Source organism: Meriones unguiculatus, chromosome 3, assembly GCF_030254825.1.
Source record: "Meriones unguiculatus strain TT.TT164.6M chromosome 3, Bangor_MerUng_6.1, whole genome shotgun sequence".
Taxonomy (NCBI): domain Eukaryota; kingdom Metazoa; phylum Chordata; class Mammalia; order Rodentia; family Muridae; genus Meriones; species Meriones unguiculatus.
This window is the reverse complement of record NC_083351.1, coordinates 74,844,061-74,860,489: the sequence shown is the minus strand read 5'-3', so window position 1 is coordinate 74,860,489 and position 16,429 is coordinate 74,844,061. Positions and strand designations below refer to the sequence as shown.

Sequence of the window (16,429 nt, the reverse complement as noted above, 5' to 3'; positions counted from 1 at the left end):
CAGAGTGAATTCCAAGACAGCCAGGGCTACACAGAGAAAACTTGTCTCAAAAAACAAAACAAAAATTAAAAATAAATAAAAAATAAATCTTAAAAAACTTAAATAAAAAAATTAAAAACCAACTGTAGTACATCCCTTGCCTCACATACATGATACCCTAAATTAACCTCCAGTACTGCCATCTTCTCCCCACTCCCAAAAAAGCTTCTGGTCATTGGGCAAGTGTACAGAAGCTAATCCCGTCCAACAGTATGCATGTAATATCTGGCCTCCTACCTCACTCTAGGGTTGTACTTATTGCTGATCTTCTGTGGTGAAGGAATTCTAAACTTACTTTCTTTTTGTACCAAGGGACTAACTGCCTGTACCATCTTTTCTCTTGATGTCTTGCAGCACTTCATGTACAATCACCTACACAAGAAAAACTACTTGCCCAGCACAGAAGACATTCTGCATCTACAATAAATTTACCCAGCGCCAACACCAAACCCACCCTTCCACCAATCCCACATGGCCGCAGATAGACCAGCACTGAGAGCGCTGATCTTTGCAATTAGACCAGTGCCATTGACATCTGATCTAAACTTAAAATGGAAACCTTGTTCTAACAGAGTCCATCTTATTTAGCCATGGATCTCAGCTGTTTCTCATGCAGCCAACTCATGACCAAAGAAGGAGTCTACACCTCAATCAATTTATATTGTAATTCTATTGAGAGCATCTTTTATTGTTTACTTTTTTGTTTTCAATGTTAGTTATTCTTAACTTTGAAAAAATGTCATTTGCGTTTTTCTATTTCTACAACTGATTTTCCCTGCTGATTCCTGTTCTGACCAAAATCTCCTACATTTTTCATTTTATGCACAATGGGTTTATCTAACTGGAATTGTATGGTTCAGATTTCCAGGACTATGATGATGCACTCAAAATATTTTTCTAATTTTTATTCTAATTATGAAAACATTGTAGAGTACCATTTAACTTGTGACCAACATTATATCAAGTGCATCTCTCAAAGAGAATGAATCAATATAACTTATGGGAGCTCTTTAGTACCTCTAAGGAATAAAAAATATCATATTCTTTTTCACCCTTTCCAGACTAATTATGTACTTGTTATAAGAAATATTTTTAAGCAGTTTTCATTATCCTTGTGATTTCACTCCATGGTATTTGCAGGAAAGCATTATTGAGTACTTAAAGCTGATATTCAGTTAATATGTGCCCATAAGGGTATTGTCACTGTGAAAATGTTGAAACACATCCATCTGGATTCGTAAATGATCTCTTCTCCACACATCAATGGTCAGTGGCACCAAGACACTCTGCATAATACTGCAGTTTTTGCTGACTGTTTTTATTATCTAATGACATCTCCATTTTAAAGTATTAGCCCCACCAAAACCTTCTCTATAACAGAAACTGATTTAACATGATCTGTTATTGCTTCCTTTCTTCCATCTCACTTTGCTCCCAAACTGGAGCAGATTAAAGTCTGTGTTAGCCAGCTATCTGCCACTGTGACAAAAAAAAAAAAAAAAACAAAAACAAAAACAAAAACCTGACATAAACAGTTTAGAGGAGGAAGGATTTATTTTGGTTTCTTTTACATACCATGGTTGCCAGATAAGCAACCACTATTTTAGGCCTGAGGCAAGACAGAATTCTGTGGCTGTAACTTGGAGCAAAGGGGGTTATTTACCTCAAGGTCACCTCAAGCAAAGAGAGGAAAAGGAAAGGCCCAGGGACAAGATATCATCTTCAAGAGTATTCTTCCAAGGACCTAATCCTATCTACTGGGTCCTACCTACTAAGTGTCTATCGTAGCCCATCAAATTACTAACCGATGGATGAGATCATAACCTGAGAGGTGATGTGGAAAGCCAGCCTTTCACCACTGAACTTTCTCCACAGTGTTGGAACCAGCCATGTGATACTGAGAGACGTAAGGGGGCCTACTTCTTCCTGGGGTGCTGGGAAGATGTTAAACATTGTTTTTAAAAAGTTACGGTCAGTGCCACTGGTAAGGTCCATAAGTTCATATTAAAGCACTCTTTCTGATGTTCCTCTTCCTATAATTAATCAAATATACTGATTGGGGGAGGGGGAATTTCACTACGTAATTACAACTTGGCAACTGCTGGACTCTACCTTACCTGTACACCTGCCTGCCTTGAACAAAAAGACTATTCACAGATGCCTTGAGGAAACTATGCAGTAATCACAGCTGCTTGCTCTGGCTCCTCGAGGTGCATCTCTGGTCAGCACTGTTTCAGTTATCGCCAGAGCGCTCACTATCGGAAAACTTAAATGACTTTAGATGATAATACAACCAGTTCAGCCAGGCCAAAGGGAAAGTACTTCCTGTCTGGCAGCATAAATCTATTCATGAAGGCAGGAACGTTCTCCATCTTATCACATCTCCTAGCACTTGTGCATTGGGGAATAGGTTTCCAGCATGTCTAATCATAGCACGTGGTAAGTAGGATGACTTCATGCCACAAACTTAAACCCAAAAGTGAAGGAAACTTAATTTTATTCCCGATCCGTTTGAGGTTTTCCCTCTCTAGCGTCATCCTGAATCAAATCTGGCTTCCAGAAAGTCACAGCTATTCAAAACATGAGGTGTCCTCTGGCTCCTGCAAGAACTGAATCTTGAATATATCCTGTTGGCCAAATTCTGTTCCCATAGCCCCATCATTCTGCCACTCCAGGTCAATTGTATCAACCCTCTTTTAAATGTAACTTTAGTTATCTTCATAAAAATACATAATAAGCCAAATGTTTCCTGTTCTAGGGTCAGTCGCAGCTGGCCCTGCCTTGCCACTCATACAGTCACCTTTTCTTGACTAGGTTCCACCAGGCTGGTAGGGCTATAGATGGGAACCCAGGCTATGAACATTTCCTTCCTCCACGCCCAGCACTCCAATGACTTGTTTCTGTTCCTAAAGCTGTGGCTATGGCACAGTGGTCAATTTCGTCTGTGTGTCAGGTTTCCATAACATGAAAAACACCGAAGCCCAGACTCTGACAAGCCCATTAATAAAGGTGTCTGGGGATGGAAGCTCAGCTACCTCAGTTGTTAAGTCTCCGGCGTGGTTCCGGGATGCAGTCACTTTCCCTGAGTTTAGGGGGGCTTTCTACAATGATTTTGTCAGAATTCAGTAGGTCATGAGTAGTCTTCTCGCCATGCCCTCACTAGCATCAAGTATATTATTAATGTAATATTTCCATGACTGACTTTGGTATTTGAAAATATGTTTATATTACTGACTAGGCTTACTTTAAAAAAAAGTGTGTGTGTTTGCCTGCACGCATGTCTGTGCCCCGTGTGCATACAGTGCCCACAGAGCCAGAAGAGAGCATCAGATCCCCCGGAACTGGAGCTACAGACGGTTATGGCCACCACATATTGCTAGGAATTGAAGCCAGGTTCTCTGGGAGAGCAGCCAGTGCTTGTAAGCCTCTGACCCATTTCTCTAGCCCCTAGGTTTACTATTTCTATATACTTATTTTGATTAGTTTTTGCTACTTGGTCACACTACTGATTAATTCACATCTTGTTCTTTCTAGTCGAAGACATTAGCGTTTTCTCCTACAGCTTTTTTTATGAATTAAGCTGTTAAATACCAACCATGTAGTCCTCACTTGCTGTGTATCCATCCATTTGTTACACCAATCCATTGTTATTAGGCTGTATCTACCTCAAATGGGCTTTTATGTCTTTTTTTCTAAAATGGTGTTTGCTTTGGTGCATTCATGAATTCTGATTCTGAAAGCAGTACTTGGTGTCTAAGAAAGCTTTCTGTGGTACAATGTGTATAGAGGTCCATGCTGTTCATATGATAGCCATTTGTTTAGAGGGGCTGCTGAGCTCTGAAATGTGACAAGTCTGACGGAGGAATTTAACTTGTAATTACTTTAAACATAAATAGCTCCATAAGATCAATGCCTACCATATTGAAAAGTCCAACACCAGAAAGTTCATCATACTTTCACTCTTTGGGTCCCTACCATTACATTCAGAAATACTTTTTTGGTACTTTCAAAATTTACTATGACTAAATGATTTAAAATGATGTAAGCTATTTAAAAATAGCTTACACTTTAAAATCTTTATCAATTTTATGTGCTATTTCTTTAAAGATTTAAAAAACCATCCATGGAGAAAAATCCAGTATGCAAAATGTTGCTACTTCCCTAATTAAATTTTGTTAATTGTGCTATTTAAATGGTAAGATACATCCTTTATTTTTTTTACCAGTTTGCTCTAGAATACATGATAACAGTATTTAGTACTACATTATAATTATGTTTCTGTCTCTTTTTTTCTTACATATAAAAATACTTTTTTGTTATATCAATTTTGATGTTATGTTAATCAGCCCATAAATGCTCAGAGCTATTGTTATGAGTCCATAGATTTCATCTTGTTTTAGTATCAAAGGGCCCTTTTGTTCCTTGTTCTGTTGGCTGGTTTTGCTTTGAACTTCCCTTTGATAATAGCAGCACCTGTGCTCTCTTCTCCCTGCTTGATTCACCTCTCCTTTTAATCTAAGTCTTTGATTGCAATTTCATTTTGGTCTGCCTGTTTTTCTTTTTGCTAACCAAACCCAAGTCTGCCTTTTACTTCAACTATGGAACAACACTGCTTTTTATTTAATTCTAATACAAATCCACTCCCATTTCTATAATTTTGCTGTATATTTTCAGATGGGTTTGAGATTTCTGGGGTTGCACTTTTTGTCTTACTGATGGTTGTTTGTTTCGTTTTTCCATTTCAGTGATTAGTTCATGTCTTTTGCTATACACACAGCTCCTTTCACTTACAGTAATTTAGAAGGAATATTTTTCACTACCTTGCTATTTGTCATGTAAATTAAAAAAATATTTATTTCTTTTTCACAGTCCTAAAATTATACATTTAATTAAAAATTCCAGGCTCTGTATGGCATGGTGGTTTGTGCTTGTAATCTTATCATTTGGAAAGCTGTTGAAGGATGATTGTGGAATTGAGGCTAGCCTAGACTACATAAAAACTTCAAGACCAATCTGTATCACACAGAGAGATCCTGTTTCAGAATAACCAAGAGCTGGAGAAAAATACAGAGTTACTATTTTTCCCAAATAAGCCTTTAGGACCTGTTTTTATATTAATATTGCTTTATATTAAAGATTTGTATTGTTTTATTCCTTTCTGAATTTTTCAGTAGTTTCAGTGTTTACTATAACACTAATTGTTTTACTTTTTCATTGTAAAATTCTCTTTAAACTACTGTTTTTTTTATGTATCTGTGCACCTGGTGGTAGTGGTGGTGGTGGTGGTATGTGTGTGTGGTGGTGTTGAGGACTGCTTTAACTTTTTGTGTAACTATAGCCCCTCTGTTGAGACCTACTTTAGCTTTATAGTAGCTCCTCTGTTGATACTGTTTTCATCTTTAGCATAACTGAAGCCATTTTGTCTTTAGTCTCCATTTTAACCATAAGGTGCAATTAAGTTCAAGTTCACAGGCTCTGCCTGCCTGACATAAGAATAGCCTTTTACTTACAATTCAATACTTGCTGAATGTTCTGTTTGAATTAATGATATATGTTCAACTTAAGCAAAACCACAATACTCTGCTAAGTTCCTTTCTCCCAGAAAGGTGGGGAACTGGAAAGTCCTCAAGTTCCCCTGCCCTGAATCCCAGCCAATCAGCTTAAAATGCTTTGTCTAACTACCTAGGTATAATGTACCTGGAATAGAATTGATTCTTCCTGCTTGGTTATGGTCTTTTTCCATTCTCACTCAGAGAATGGCTCGGTGTCAGTCTTGGTTCCCAAATCCAGACTGTGTCCCTGATGTGTCAGATTTTGCTAAGCGTTCAGTACACTTCCATCCATCTGAGTCTGGTGTCAGAGTGGTCAGTGAAGCCCTGCATGCCTATATGTATGTTTGTGTGTGTGTGCACACATGCACTCTGGAGAATGCATGCCGAGGTCAGAAGTTGATGTCAGGTGTCCTCTTCAGTGGCTCTCCACCATCCTTTTTATTTTCCTGTGACAGGGTTTCTCTACATAGCTCTAGCTGTCCTAGAACTTGCTTTGTAAGCTAAGCTAGCCTCAAGTAAAGATTCACTTATCTCTACCTCCCTAGTACTGGGATTAAAGGAGTGAGCCGCCATGTCTGGCTTCCACCATACTTTTTGAGACAGGGTCTCACCGAACTTAGAGCTCACCAATTCAGCTCTACCAGCTGGCCAACATGCTCCAGGGATCCTCCTGCTTCGCCTCCCCAGTGCATGGTGGCCTGGAGTTCTCCATGGTGCTGGGGATCCTGACGTGAGTCCTCATTCTTTCTTGGTAAGCACTTCACTTACTGCACTATCTCCTTAGACTTTGTTGTCTGCGACTAGAGCAGAGAGTGAGCGAAGAAAGGCATTTCAGAAAGTGTGTCTATAGAACTGGAGAAGTCCACTTAAAGTCTCTGTTGCAGCTTGATAGAGGAGAAGCAGCAGACGTAAACACTTTTTTTTCTTCTATTTCTGGGATGTGTTTTCTTTCTGCCATGCCTCTGTGTTAATAAAAATTCAGGGACTCGTGGCGAGGATGGACAGACATCCCCATGCTGCCACATGACTCTAAATGTCTGTGCTCCACTCTCTAGAAAGCACTGTTTTCAAGTTTTTCAAGATATATGAATGTGTGGATGAATGTTACCTGCCGTCTTCCAGAAAGTTCAATTGGCACTTGCATAGGCAAATTCAGATGAATTAAATAGGCTGTTAGCAAAGAAGGAAGCAAGGTCCCACTGCCAGCTTCAAGCGACTTAAGTACAGGTCAGAAGGTGGCCGCAGAGGCGGCAGTGCTGACCTTGAGAATGGCCTGAGCTGTTTCCCTAGCCAGCTCTCTAAAGCAGTCTCGGGATGAACGTGTGCACGGTTAGCGTAGGCACGCCGTATGTGTCAAACAGACAAAGCCATTTCTAGCCACGTTCTCCATGTGTGCACCGTGATTCTCCTTTTACCTCCACCAAAGACCTTACTGGAGAGGCTGTATCTGAGTATGCAGTGACACTTTACAATGATTTGCTAGGTGAAACTGCTGTCAGAATTCCCGAGTTCAAATCCTGCACCAGCCAAGTTTGAGGTAGACAGTATTCTTGGTTCTTTGCTTCTTTGGTGTTAGGCTGAATCAAGGGGATAGATGGATATTTCATTTGATAGGGTGGGGGAGGGGGAATTGGGAGGAGTGTAATGAATCTGCTTAAACAATAACAGGTAGGCCTCCAGCTTCAAGTCCCAACACTCTGTGGCTGGGTCTTGAAAGAAAATTAATAATCAAGGGGATGAAATGGAAAGGAGAAAAGTATTTCCCTGCTGATTCTAGGAGACACATTTGTCACATTTTAATATCTGTAAAATCAGGGCACATTTTAAAATTAATGACATTTCATGGTTGAATTGACTGCACTGTTTTTCTTTCTTGGTAGAATATAAAATGATGGTACATAGTCTAAAATCCTAGATTTGATAAAGCATAGTGTGGCTAAAACCCTAAGGAACCAGCTGACCCTCAGAGGCAGCTGAGATCTGTGAGGGCAGGCAGGTGAATCCCTCCATCATGCTGCCAACTCATGAGGGCTGTAGCTGCCCAGTGAAGGTCCAGAGATGACTAAGCTAAGGAAATACCTAAGCTAAATGTGGTACATGCATCCAGGGATGGCTAGAAAAGAGAAAATTGTCAGTCGGCAGAAGCAAGAAGCCTTACCAGGACTAGCTCTTTCACTGGCCTTCTACCTCAAGTCTCCATAATCATGAAAAGAGAGGCAGGAAATTCCATGTGACAGCAGACTCCATTCCTGTACAGGGAGCAGAGTCAAAGCCCCCGACAGTCGTGCAGGACTGCTGAGAGACATTGCCAGGTGTCCCTTCTAGGAAGGTACCCTACTGAGAAGCCATGCTGTTGGGGAGGAGGGCCATAAATTCATCCTGAGGCCAGATGTTGACAGCGAGGTCTCCCGTGACCATGCTTTTCCTTAGTTTTCAGACGAGTCTCTTGCTGGACCTGAGGGCACTGGGCAGAGCTCTCTCTGTCTCTCCCTCCCCCAGAGGCTTGGGATTACAGGTCGTGCCATCTTTGGATTTTACATGGGTGGTGGGGATCTGAACCCAGGTCCTTAGGCTTACACCTATTCATTGAACCATGACTCTAGCTTCAAGATCACTGGGTTTTGTTCATATGGAAACCCACACAGGGGTGCAGACTATGAACAGCTACTCGGCCTCAGTTTTGGAAGAAACTATGTCTACCTTTAAGCAAAACTCATACCACATTCCTCCCAGCATTGTTCTGAAAAAGCATTTGCCAGGTAATAAATTGCCATTGACTATGATTATAATTGTACTTGGGAAGAGATGTCCGATAGCTTTGAAACAATCAACTTATGGGGAAGATGTGGAAATCTTCCACACTCACAGTGCCTGGGGATGCTGAGGATGGAAAGACCCAAACATCCACTCTGGGTTGATACTGCACTCTGCTTTGTGTGGGGATCTCCCAAATGAGCCTGTTGTTCCAGAAAAATTAGTACAAGGGTTCCATTTCACTCTTGAAACATGTAGAGAAGAATTTATGTCACTCTCATCATGGCTCATATGAATCCATATTATATTCACACATGTGAGAAAGCAAATCATTTTTGTAAGGATAAAAGTTTGAATAAATAAGATAGTTGAGAGTTGAAAATACAAGAATTTCAAACCAAGAAATCATAAGTAAAAATTTTCAATGAAAAAATAATACTACAGTGTGGAAATTTTTGCAAATGATGGATCAGGTGAAAGATTAACTTTCCAAATTAATAATTAGTGTTTTTAAAGAATTTCATTGACATGTAATCATAAATTTTAGAAAGAAAAAAATGGCCCTTAATAAATATACATGAAAAAGAAAGGATAGAATAAAGCAAGCAGAACCTCATAGTACACCACACATAACCAACATTTGTTATCTGTTTACATGTACATAATATTAGCTCCTTAGCAAAACAGACCAACACCTGGAAGGAAAATGCGAAGACCTGACCCAGCCTTGGCTAAGACAGAGAACAGCAACAACCCACAGAAGGATGTGGTCAGATAGTCTCACAGCACAGGGCCCAGGCAGAGCCCAAGGCAGAAACAAAGGTGACATGGCTGCCAGGGAACTGCCCTCTTACCCTAAACCATGCCAGACCTGTTAAGACACCACACCCCTAACAGAGACTCCTCATGACAGGAGGGATGGGACACTGCCTGTGCATTTGTGAATGCGCACAGCATGCCACCTTTTGAATGCTTTTCTTGGTGAAAACTCTTTCCTGAATTTTGTGATTAATGAGACTAGCCCAGCCCCTAGCCATATTGCTAGGACAGGGAGCTGTACAGGAAGATGATGAAATGGAAGAACATCTACTCCATATGAGCAATCAGCTCAGCGTCAGAATCTGTGGGACTGCTGCTTTAACAGCGCACACAGCTGCATTACTAAATGGAAACTATGAAACATGAGTGAGTTTCATAGTGAGTTTCAGCAGTGAGGTCCACTAATTAGAATGCCTCCATCAATTCCAAGTGCTTCTGTTAGGGTCACATGCAGCTTACACTTGGGAAGGAGAGAGGGTAGCAGTTTTTATATTTTCTCTTATGTGTTAACATGCAAACAGCTTCGGGATTTTTATTATTATTATTATTATTAACCAAGGCAGTTGTTGGCATGAGAGATTAATTTAGCCATTTGATGAGGTGAATTCCACAGCATGTTAAATTAGAATTCCAGCCACTAAAGCCCCAAATCTAATTTTCACCCTATTTTATAAGATTCTCTTGAAAACTCTATTATCCTAATGCATGTTTCTAATGCCCAACTCCTAAAAGACACAGTGCTTCCTACCAGTTGTCAAGGCAAAAATATTTTCAACTGCCAAAGTAGAATATTCAAATTTTATATTTACTGGGTCATTGAACTTAGGTACAGCTATCTAATCTATTTTCTCTGAAATTGCAGTAGTTATAAATTATAGCAAAATTCCTGATCTAACTGTGAGTTTTACAATATACAAACTTTTCTCAGGACACTAAATTACCTGAAGAGTAAGTATAGGCCAGAGCTGCAGCCTCATAGAACACTTGACTGGGATGCATATGGCCCTAGATCGACCCCAGTACCATATAAACCAGGGGTGATGGATCACACCTGTAATCCCAGGAGCCAGGTGGATAGTAAGTTAGAGGCCAATGGGATACATGAGACCCTGTCTATAAAAAAAAAAAAAAAAAAAAAAAAAAAAAAGTGGGGCTGGAGAGATGGCTCAGTGGTAAGAGCACTTGTTCCTCTGGCAGAGTACTCAGGTCCAGCTCCCAGCACCCACACAGTAGCTCATATCTATCCTTACCTCTGGTTCCAGGGAAACCAATACATTTTTCTGACCTCTGCAGGGTACCAAGCACAAATGTGCTGTACATACATACTTGTAGGCAAAACACTCATACACATAAAAACAAAAACATGCTAGGATGACTGATGTGTACTACCACACTTGGTTTTTAAAAAAGATGAAAGAGAGAGAGAAAAAAAAAACCCACAACACTCAATAACTATATTTGCTTTGCCTAGGAAAAGATCCTTAAAGACTCTGTCAACACAAAACGTGGTTTAGAAATGAAGGAAAAAGAAAAACAGGAAGGGAACACTAACCTCAGGTGAATACGATGGCTTACTTCATTGCACAGTGCTGATAAACTGAGTAGGAAATCAAGTCTACACACTGTGACTCTCCGAGGACACTTCCTGCTGAGGTAACTGTGGGCTCACTCCTTTTTCAGGCTTGACTCACACCTCACCACCTCAGATCTTCTCTGGTTCCTGTCTAGAGACCCCACCACACCTGACCCCTTTCCATACAGACCACACTTTATCACCTCCCACTAATTCACGTTACCAGTGTCGTAAACTGCTTCTGTGAGATCAAGGCACCCTGCTGGTTTTACTGGCCCAGGCATTCCTCATGCCCAACACTTTACTTAGTGTGCCCAGTAAACAGTTGACTATTAATTACATGATAGATAGACTCACAAGATGTTGGCCCTATGTCTTTAGAAATCTGAAGATCTTCCTACTCAGTGGACCAGAGCATCCACTTCAAGGAATATTTTTTGAGAAAGAAATCTGATCAACACGAACAGGTTTATTATGAAGATTTTCATGGGTTCCTTATAGGAGAAAAAGCTAGAAAGAAATACACCAATCTCTCTTACTAGCCATGTGTATGTTTGTGTGTGTATGTGTGCGAGTGTGCACGCATGTGTGTGTATATGTGTGCGAGTGTGCACGCATGTGTGTGTATATGTGTGCACCCGCGTGAGCACATGTAGAGGACAGAAGTTGATTTCAGGTCTTCTCTTTAATCATTCTCCACCTAATCTTTTGAAATTTGTCTCTGAAGCTGGCTCTCGCTATTTGGCTGGCCAGCTAGATCTACCCACCCTGGCTCTCCCCTTCTCCATCTAGTCCCGGAGCTCTCAGAGCATGCTATCTTGCAGAGCTTTTTAAAATAGGAGCGATTCTTGACCTTCATAGCCCATCGCAGTAATGGCTAATTTGACCATGCATTCTGACTTTTTACTTCTCATTAGTTTTTTGTTTGTAGAAACAGAAGGTTGGCATCATCCTCGAGGGCATTCTGGGCATCAGAAGTGACAGAGGCAGCTAACATACTTTCTACTGGCACTTTGAACACTTGTGTCCTGCCACAGTGAAGTGTACCCGTGGCCTCAGCATGCAGTTTCCACAGGGGCATGTGGAGCTCTGTTTGTTTTGCAGTTGACACATTTTCATTTGCTCCTGGTGGGAGATTGTCAAGTACTGTGCTTAGTGTTGCAGTCGTCCATAAATTATCCACCATGGCTACATTTAGGCTACATGGGGATGCTTTGGAGACTTGGGGACACTTTTATTAGGAAATATTGTGATCTTCCTCTGTTGGTGACTTCAGTTGTGATCACTGTGTCTTAGCTAGGGTTTTATTGCTATGAAGAGACACCATGACCATGATAACTCTTATAAAAAAAACATTTAATTTGGGTTGGCTGACAGTTTCAGAGTCTTACATGGTGGTATGCAGGCAGACATGGTGCTGGAGAAAGAGCCGAGAGCTGTACATCTTCATCCACAGGCAAGAGAAGACTGTGTGCCTCACTGGGTGTAGACTGAGCATAGCAGACCTCAAAACCCACCCCCACAGTGACACGCTTCCTCCAAGGCCATACCTACTAGAACATAGTAGTAGCAGGAGAAGACCATATCTCACTTCATATAGGCCAATCATTCAAACACACGATTCTATGGGGGCCATTCCTATTCAAACCACCACTGTGGTATCCGATCATCATGCCTTCCTGAAATGTATACCCATGGGGTCATAAATCCTCCTGCCTTGAGGCAATGTCCAATCATTATACTCTGGGAGGAACGATGATGCTTTGGCAAGCTGTGAATGCTTTCCAGGTTCCTCAACAGCAGGGTTGGAAATAACAGTATAATTGTTATGTTCTCAGAGATCTTCTAAGATTGGCTGGAGGTTCTATGGCCCCCTAGGGAGCAGAAACTCTTCAGGTTTCAAGTCAAGAAATGGGCATGGACACAGCATCAAAGGCCAGGATGCCTGATGTGCCCATGTATCGCAGAGGTTACAGCTGTAACAATTGCTCCATACAGGTAGTCATGGTGATGCCTTCTGGAAAGTGGGGCTCTAATGTCAGGTGGATCACTGGAAAGTTCTGAACCCCATTTCTTCCACCCCACAGCGAGGGAACAATGTCTACCCTGTTATGTTCTATTGAGCATGAATCTGCCTCTGCCTTCCCATCCTGTTCTTCATTGAAAGCAATTTGTTTGGCTTTCTCTGCCCCACTTCAATCCATTTGCAAGCTTAAGACCAGAGAGTTTGGACACTGGGAAAGTCTAGGAGCAACACATCCAGGGAGAAAGCCAAGGCCATGTGTCCAGGAGCAGCCACTGGAGCTGCAGGGTCACTGGGATTTAAAGTTCCCCAATAACCAAGAATGGGCAGAAATTCAAGATCCTTCCTTCATCTAATGAACATAACTTTATTCAACCTTCCCATCCACACCCAAAGGAGATGATGAAGCCATGGCAAAGATGGAGTGTGAAAATATCACCACCCTGGCAGAATGCAGGCTTGTTTTTTCAATCAGTTTTCCCCTGTCAACTACAGTCATTTCTGTCATAATCGAACATGCATACCCTTCACACTCACACCTAGGATTAGTGTGATTTTTGAGCACCAATAACAGAGTTGGGTTTCCCAAAGACTGTTGGAACAAATTCCAAATGACATAACAAATGTCTGACCCTCATAAAGATGAGAAGACTTTGTTTTCTTGCAGATGACAGCAAAGTGTTAATTCTTATTGATGGTGACAAACCTTCTGTCAGCATCAGCTGCCTTTCATTTTTCTGTTACCCCTAAAAGCCATTTGCAGTTATATATTCTACTGGGTATGACTCTCTTTACATAATTAACAACATTCTGCAGAGGGTAATGGGTGAGGGAAAACTCTACAAGGAGGAGGTGGTCTTAATTCATCTACAAGAAGAATGTTCTTCTGCACCAAGTGAGAACAAAGTGATGGAGGATTTACACGGGGCCTTTGTAGAATGATTTACTAGCAAATTTGGGTGTATAATATTATAAACTGCTGCATACCATGTGATTACAAGATTAAGAAGTGGATTGCTAATCTTGTCAGTCCAACTGTTTTCTTCCTTGATAACATTTGTGTTATTACACTGCGGGTGATGAAAGGGTGTAATTGGCTGTTGACACTGATTGAAGGAAGGAGACGTGCCTTCTAGTTTTTAAAAAAGAGAATTAATTATCTTGGTAAGGGAGGTAACAATTCCAACAACAGCTCTCACAGCTGCAAAACAGACGTGAACTGTCAGGGTGTTTTCATCTCTTTCTTTCCCACCTGTTTTTCTCCTTTTGATAACATCTTTTCCTAGATTTAACACATTTACCAAGGGGGGGGTGGTGGTGGTGGACGTGGGAGTCTGGGGAGCCTTCAAAAGAGAAAGGAAAAAATTAGCTTTTGAAATTTGCATGAAAAACTCTGCAAATGTACGAGTGTGGCATTTGCATGTGTTAATGTCTAAGGAAGACATCACAGGCAGATGGAGGCAGGCAAAATCTCCTTACGCCATTCAAGTTGTATTAAACCAGTAATGGACATCTGAAACTCACCATATGGCAGCTAAAGAAAAGGGATCCAGGTAAGTTGTAAGTTCTGGTTGCCTGAATCCTTCTCAATGTAAGCCAAGTGTGAAGTCAATGAAAATCTACATCCTACAAGATAAGATGTATGTTTGGACTGCAGCTGACAGACTGGACCTTTACACCACAGGTAGAAAACAAGGTGGAAGCCAAGGCAACTCGGTTACTCTCACTAAGGCACACAAAACACTTTGTTTCTTGTGTCTACAGCTTGAGAACTTTTCATTCCCAGAGAAACAACAGTCATGGGGTGAGCCAAAGAATGGAGCAAAGGTTCATTTGAAGAGGGAACTGAGACTCTCTTCAGTTGCATTTGCTTTCATATGCCACTGAAGCAACAAAGAGGGGTTAGGGTAGTTGCTGGGGAAACTGAGGCAGCAGTCAAGGGAAAGCAGGTATGCTGTTGTATCATGAGGATAGGAGTATTCGAAAGCAGAGGTATTCTTCAGGGAACTTCATAGTACTTCCATGTCTAGAACCAAAAGCTAATTATGACTCTTCCCTTACAAGCAGGAGCAAGTTCAGACTCTTCAAGAGTGAAAGGCTGGGTCAACTCACAAGATTAAGACCCTTGGCAGCTGAGGAGCTGGCTGGCAATAGAGACATAAAATGAGCAGAGTAAGAGCATCATCGGCACTCACACGGCCTCATGAAAAGTGAGGACTCACCACTACAGATTTGCTTCTTTGCACTTTAATAATTATTAGTACATAAGCTTAGCAAACTGATTTTATTTTTACAAACCAATCTTACAGAAGTGTGGTTAGCTTTTAGTTTGGCTGCTTTAGGTTAGAAGATAAACTAAAAATGAATATGGTGAGTCGGAGACTCTGCATGGGGAACAGCCAGGAGAAAAAGTGGGCTGGGCCCTTCCCCATTGATCATTAATCGAGAAAATGCCTTCCAGCTGAATCTCATAGAGGCATTTCCTCAACTGAAGCTCCTTCCTCTCTGATGACTCTTAAGTTGTGTCAAGTTGACACAAAACCAGCCAGTACACCACCTTTGTAAAGAATAAACTATTGGGTTAAGGGTCTAAACGGGGGCTCCTGTCCCATGCAGCTCAGCATGACCCTGACGCACTTTCTAAAAAAGGGCTGAGTTTCCATTTCCACACAGAAGGCAAATGCTTTCTAGAGCTCGGCTGAGCAATACTCCAGCACTAATTCTCTTTTATATGGAGGGTGTGGAGCAACCTAGCGGATAATGGATTATGCATTAAACTTCATCAGTGCAAAGATCCTGAATCATAGAAACTGAAAACTCTTGTAATGATCCTTGTAGAATGGCTAAAGATTTGTTATCAAAGTGTAATTCAGGGATGGCACTTAGCCAGGTAGATGAGATAACCTAATTAAAATGCTTTCTGGAACAGAACTGGGAGAAATGAAAAGAACAGTTAACACATATATTAAACATTCTGCAAACTATAGAGACTTGAGCAAATCATTGTAAAATGCTGTGATTTAATTATGTTCTGCTACACATCTGATAGCACTGGCTAACGTGACGTGACTGGGTGTGCTTCTGGTGTGAACTCCGAGGAACCAGTTCTGTCTTGTAAGCAGGTTTCTGAGGTTTTCCTTTCTTGTGTGGACTGGGGAACAGGGTACCAGCTCTGAGAGAACACAGTGTAAATTGCAGCAAAACTAACAGGCTGAAAACACGGCCATGGCTGGCTGGTTGGGTTCAGCACATGCAGAGCTCTATGAGGACTAATCCCCGGCTTCAGAGCTAGGACAGTACACTCCTTAGAGCACAGGCACCGGGGTCTAACAGTTCAAAACCCAGTTCCAACACAGCAGCTTAGGCAAGCTAGGTAGTTCTTCTGTACCTCAGTTTCCTGGCTTGTAAAACAAAACTAATTTTCCTTACACTGTTGGATTATATAATTATATACGTCAAATGTTAGAGATTCTGGGAAACCCACATGGCTGTGCACTCATGGCAATCTACTTCACTCTAGTGATTGTCCTCAGAAGCTTACTTACATTCAGGATGCATTTGTGCTGCGGTCATGTGTGGTGACAGTGCCATATACTAGAGCTTTAAAGTGTTGATTAAGAAACAATTAGACATTAAATAACCTCAATGTAATGATGAGATGACTATATT

At 41.2% G+C, this 16,429-nt stretch overlaps 1 protein-coding gene across 1 annotated transcript in view; it reads left to right on the top strand.

Moving 5' to 3' along the window:
- Positions 1 to 1,090, top strand: part of Lrguk (leucine rich repeats and guanylate kinase domain containing) — a 108,919-nt gene extending 107,829 nt beyond the window's left edge. Inside the window, exon 20 of the mRNA XM_060380212.1 lies at positions 394 to 1,090. Coding sequence (XP_060236195.1) covers positions 394 to 524 — 131 coding nt within the window. The 3' untranslated portion in view covers positions 525 to 1,090. The remainder of the gene's footprint in view (positions 1 to 393) is intronic.
- The last annotated feature ends 15,339 nt before the right edge of the window (positions 1,091 to 16,429 follow it).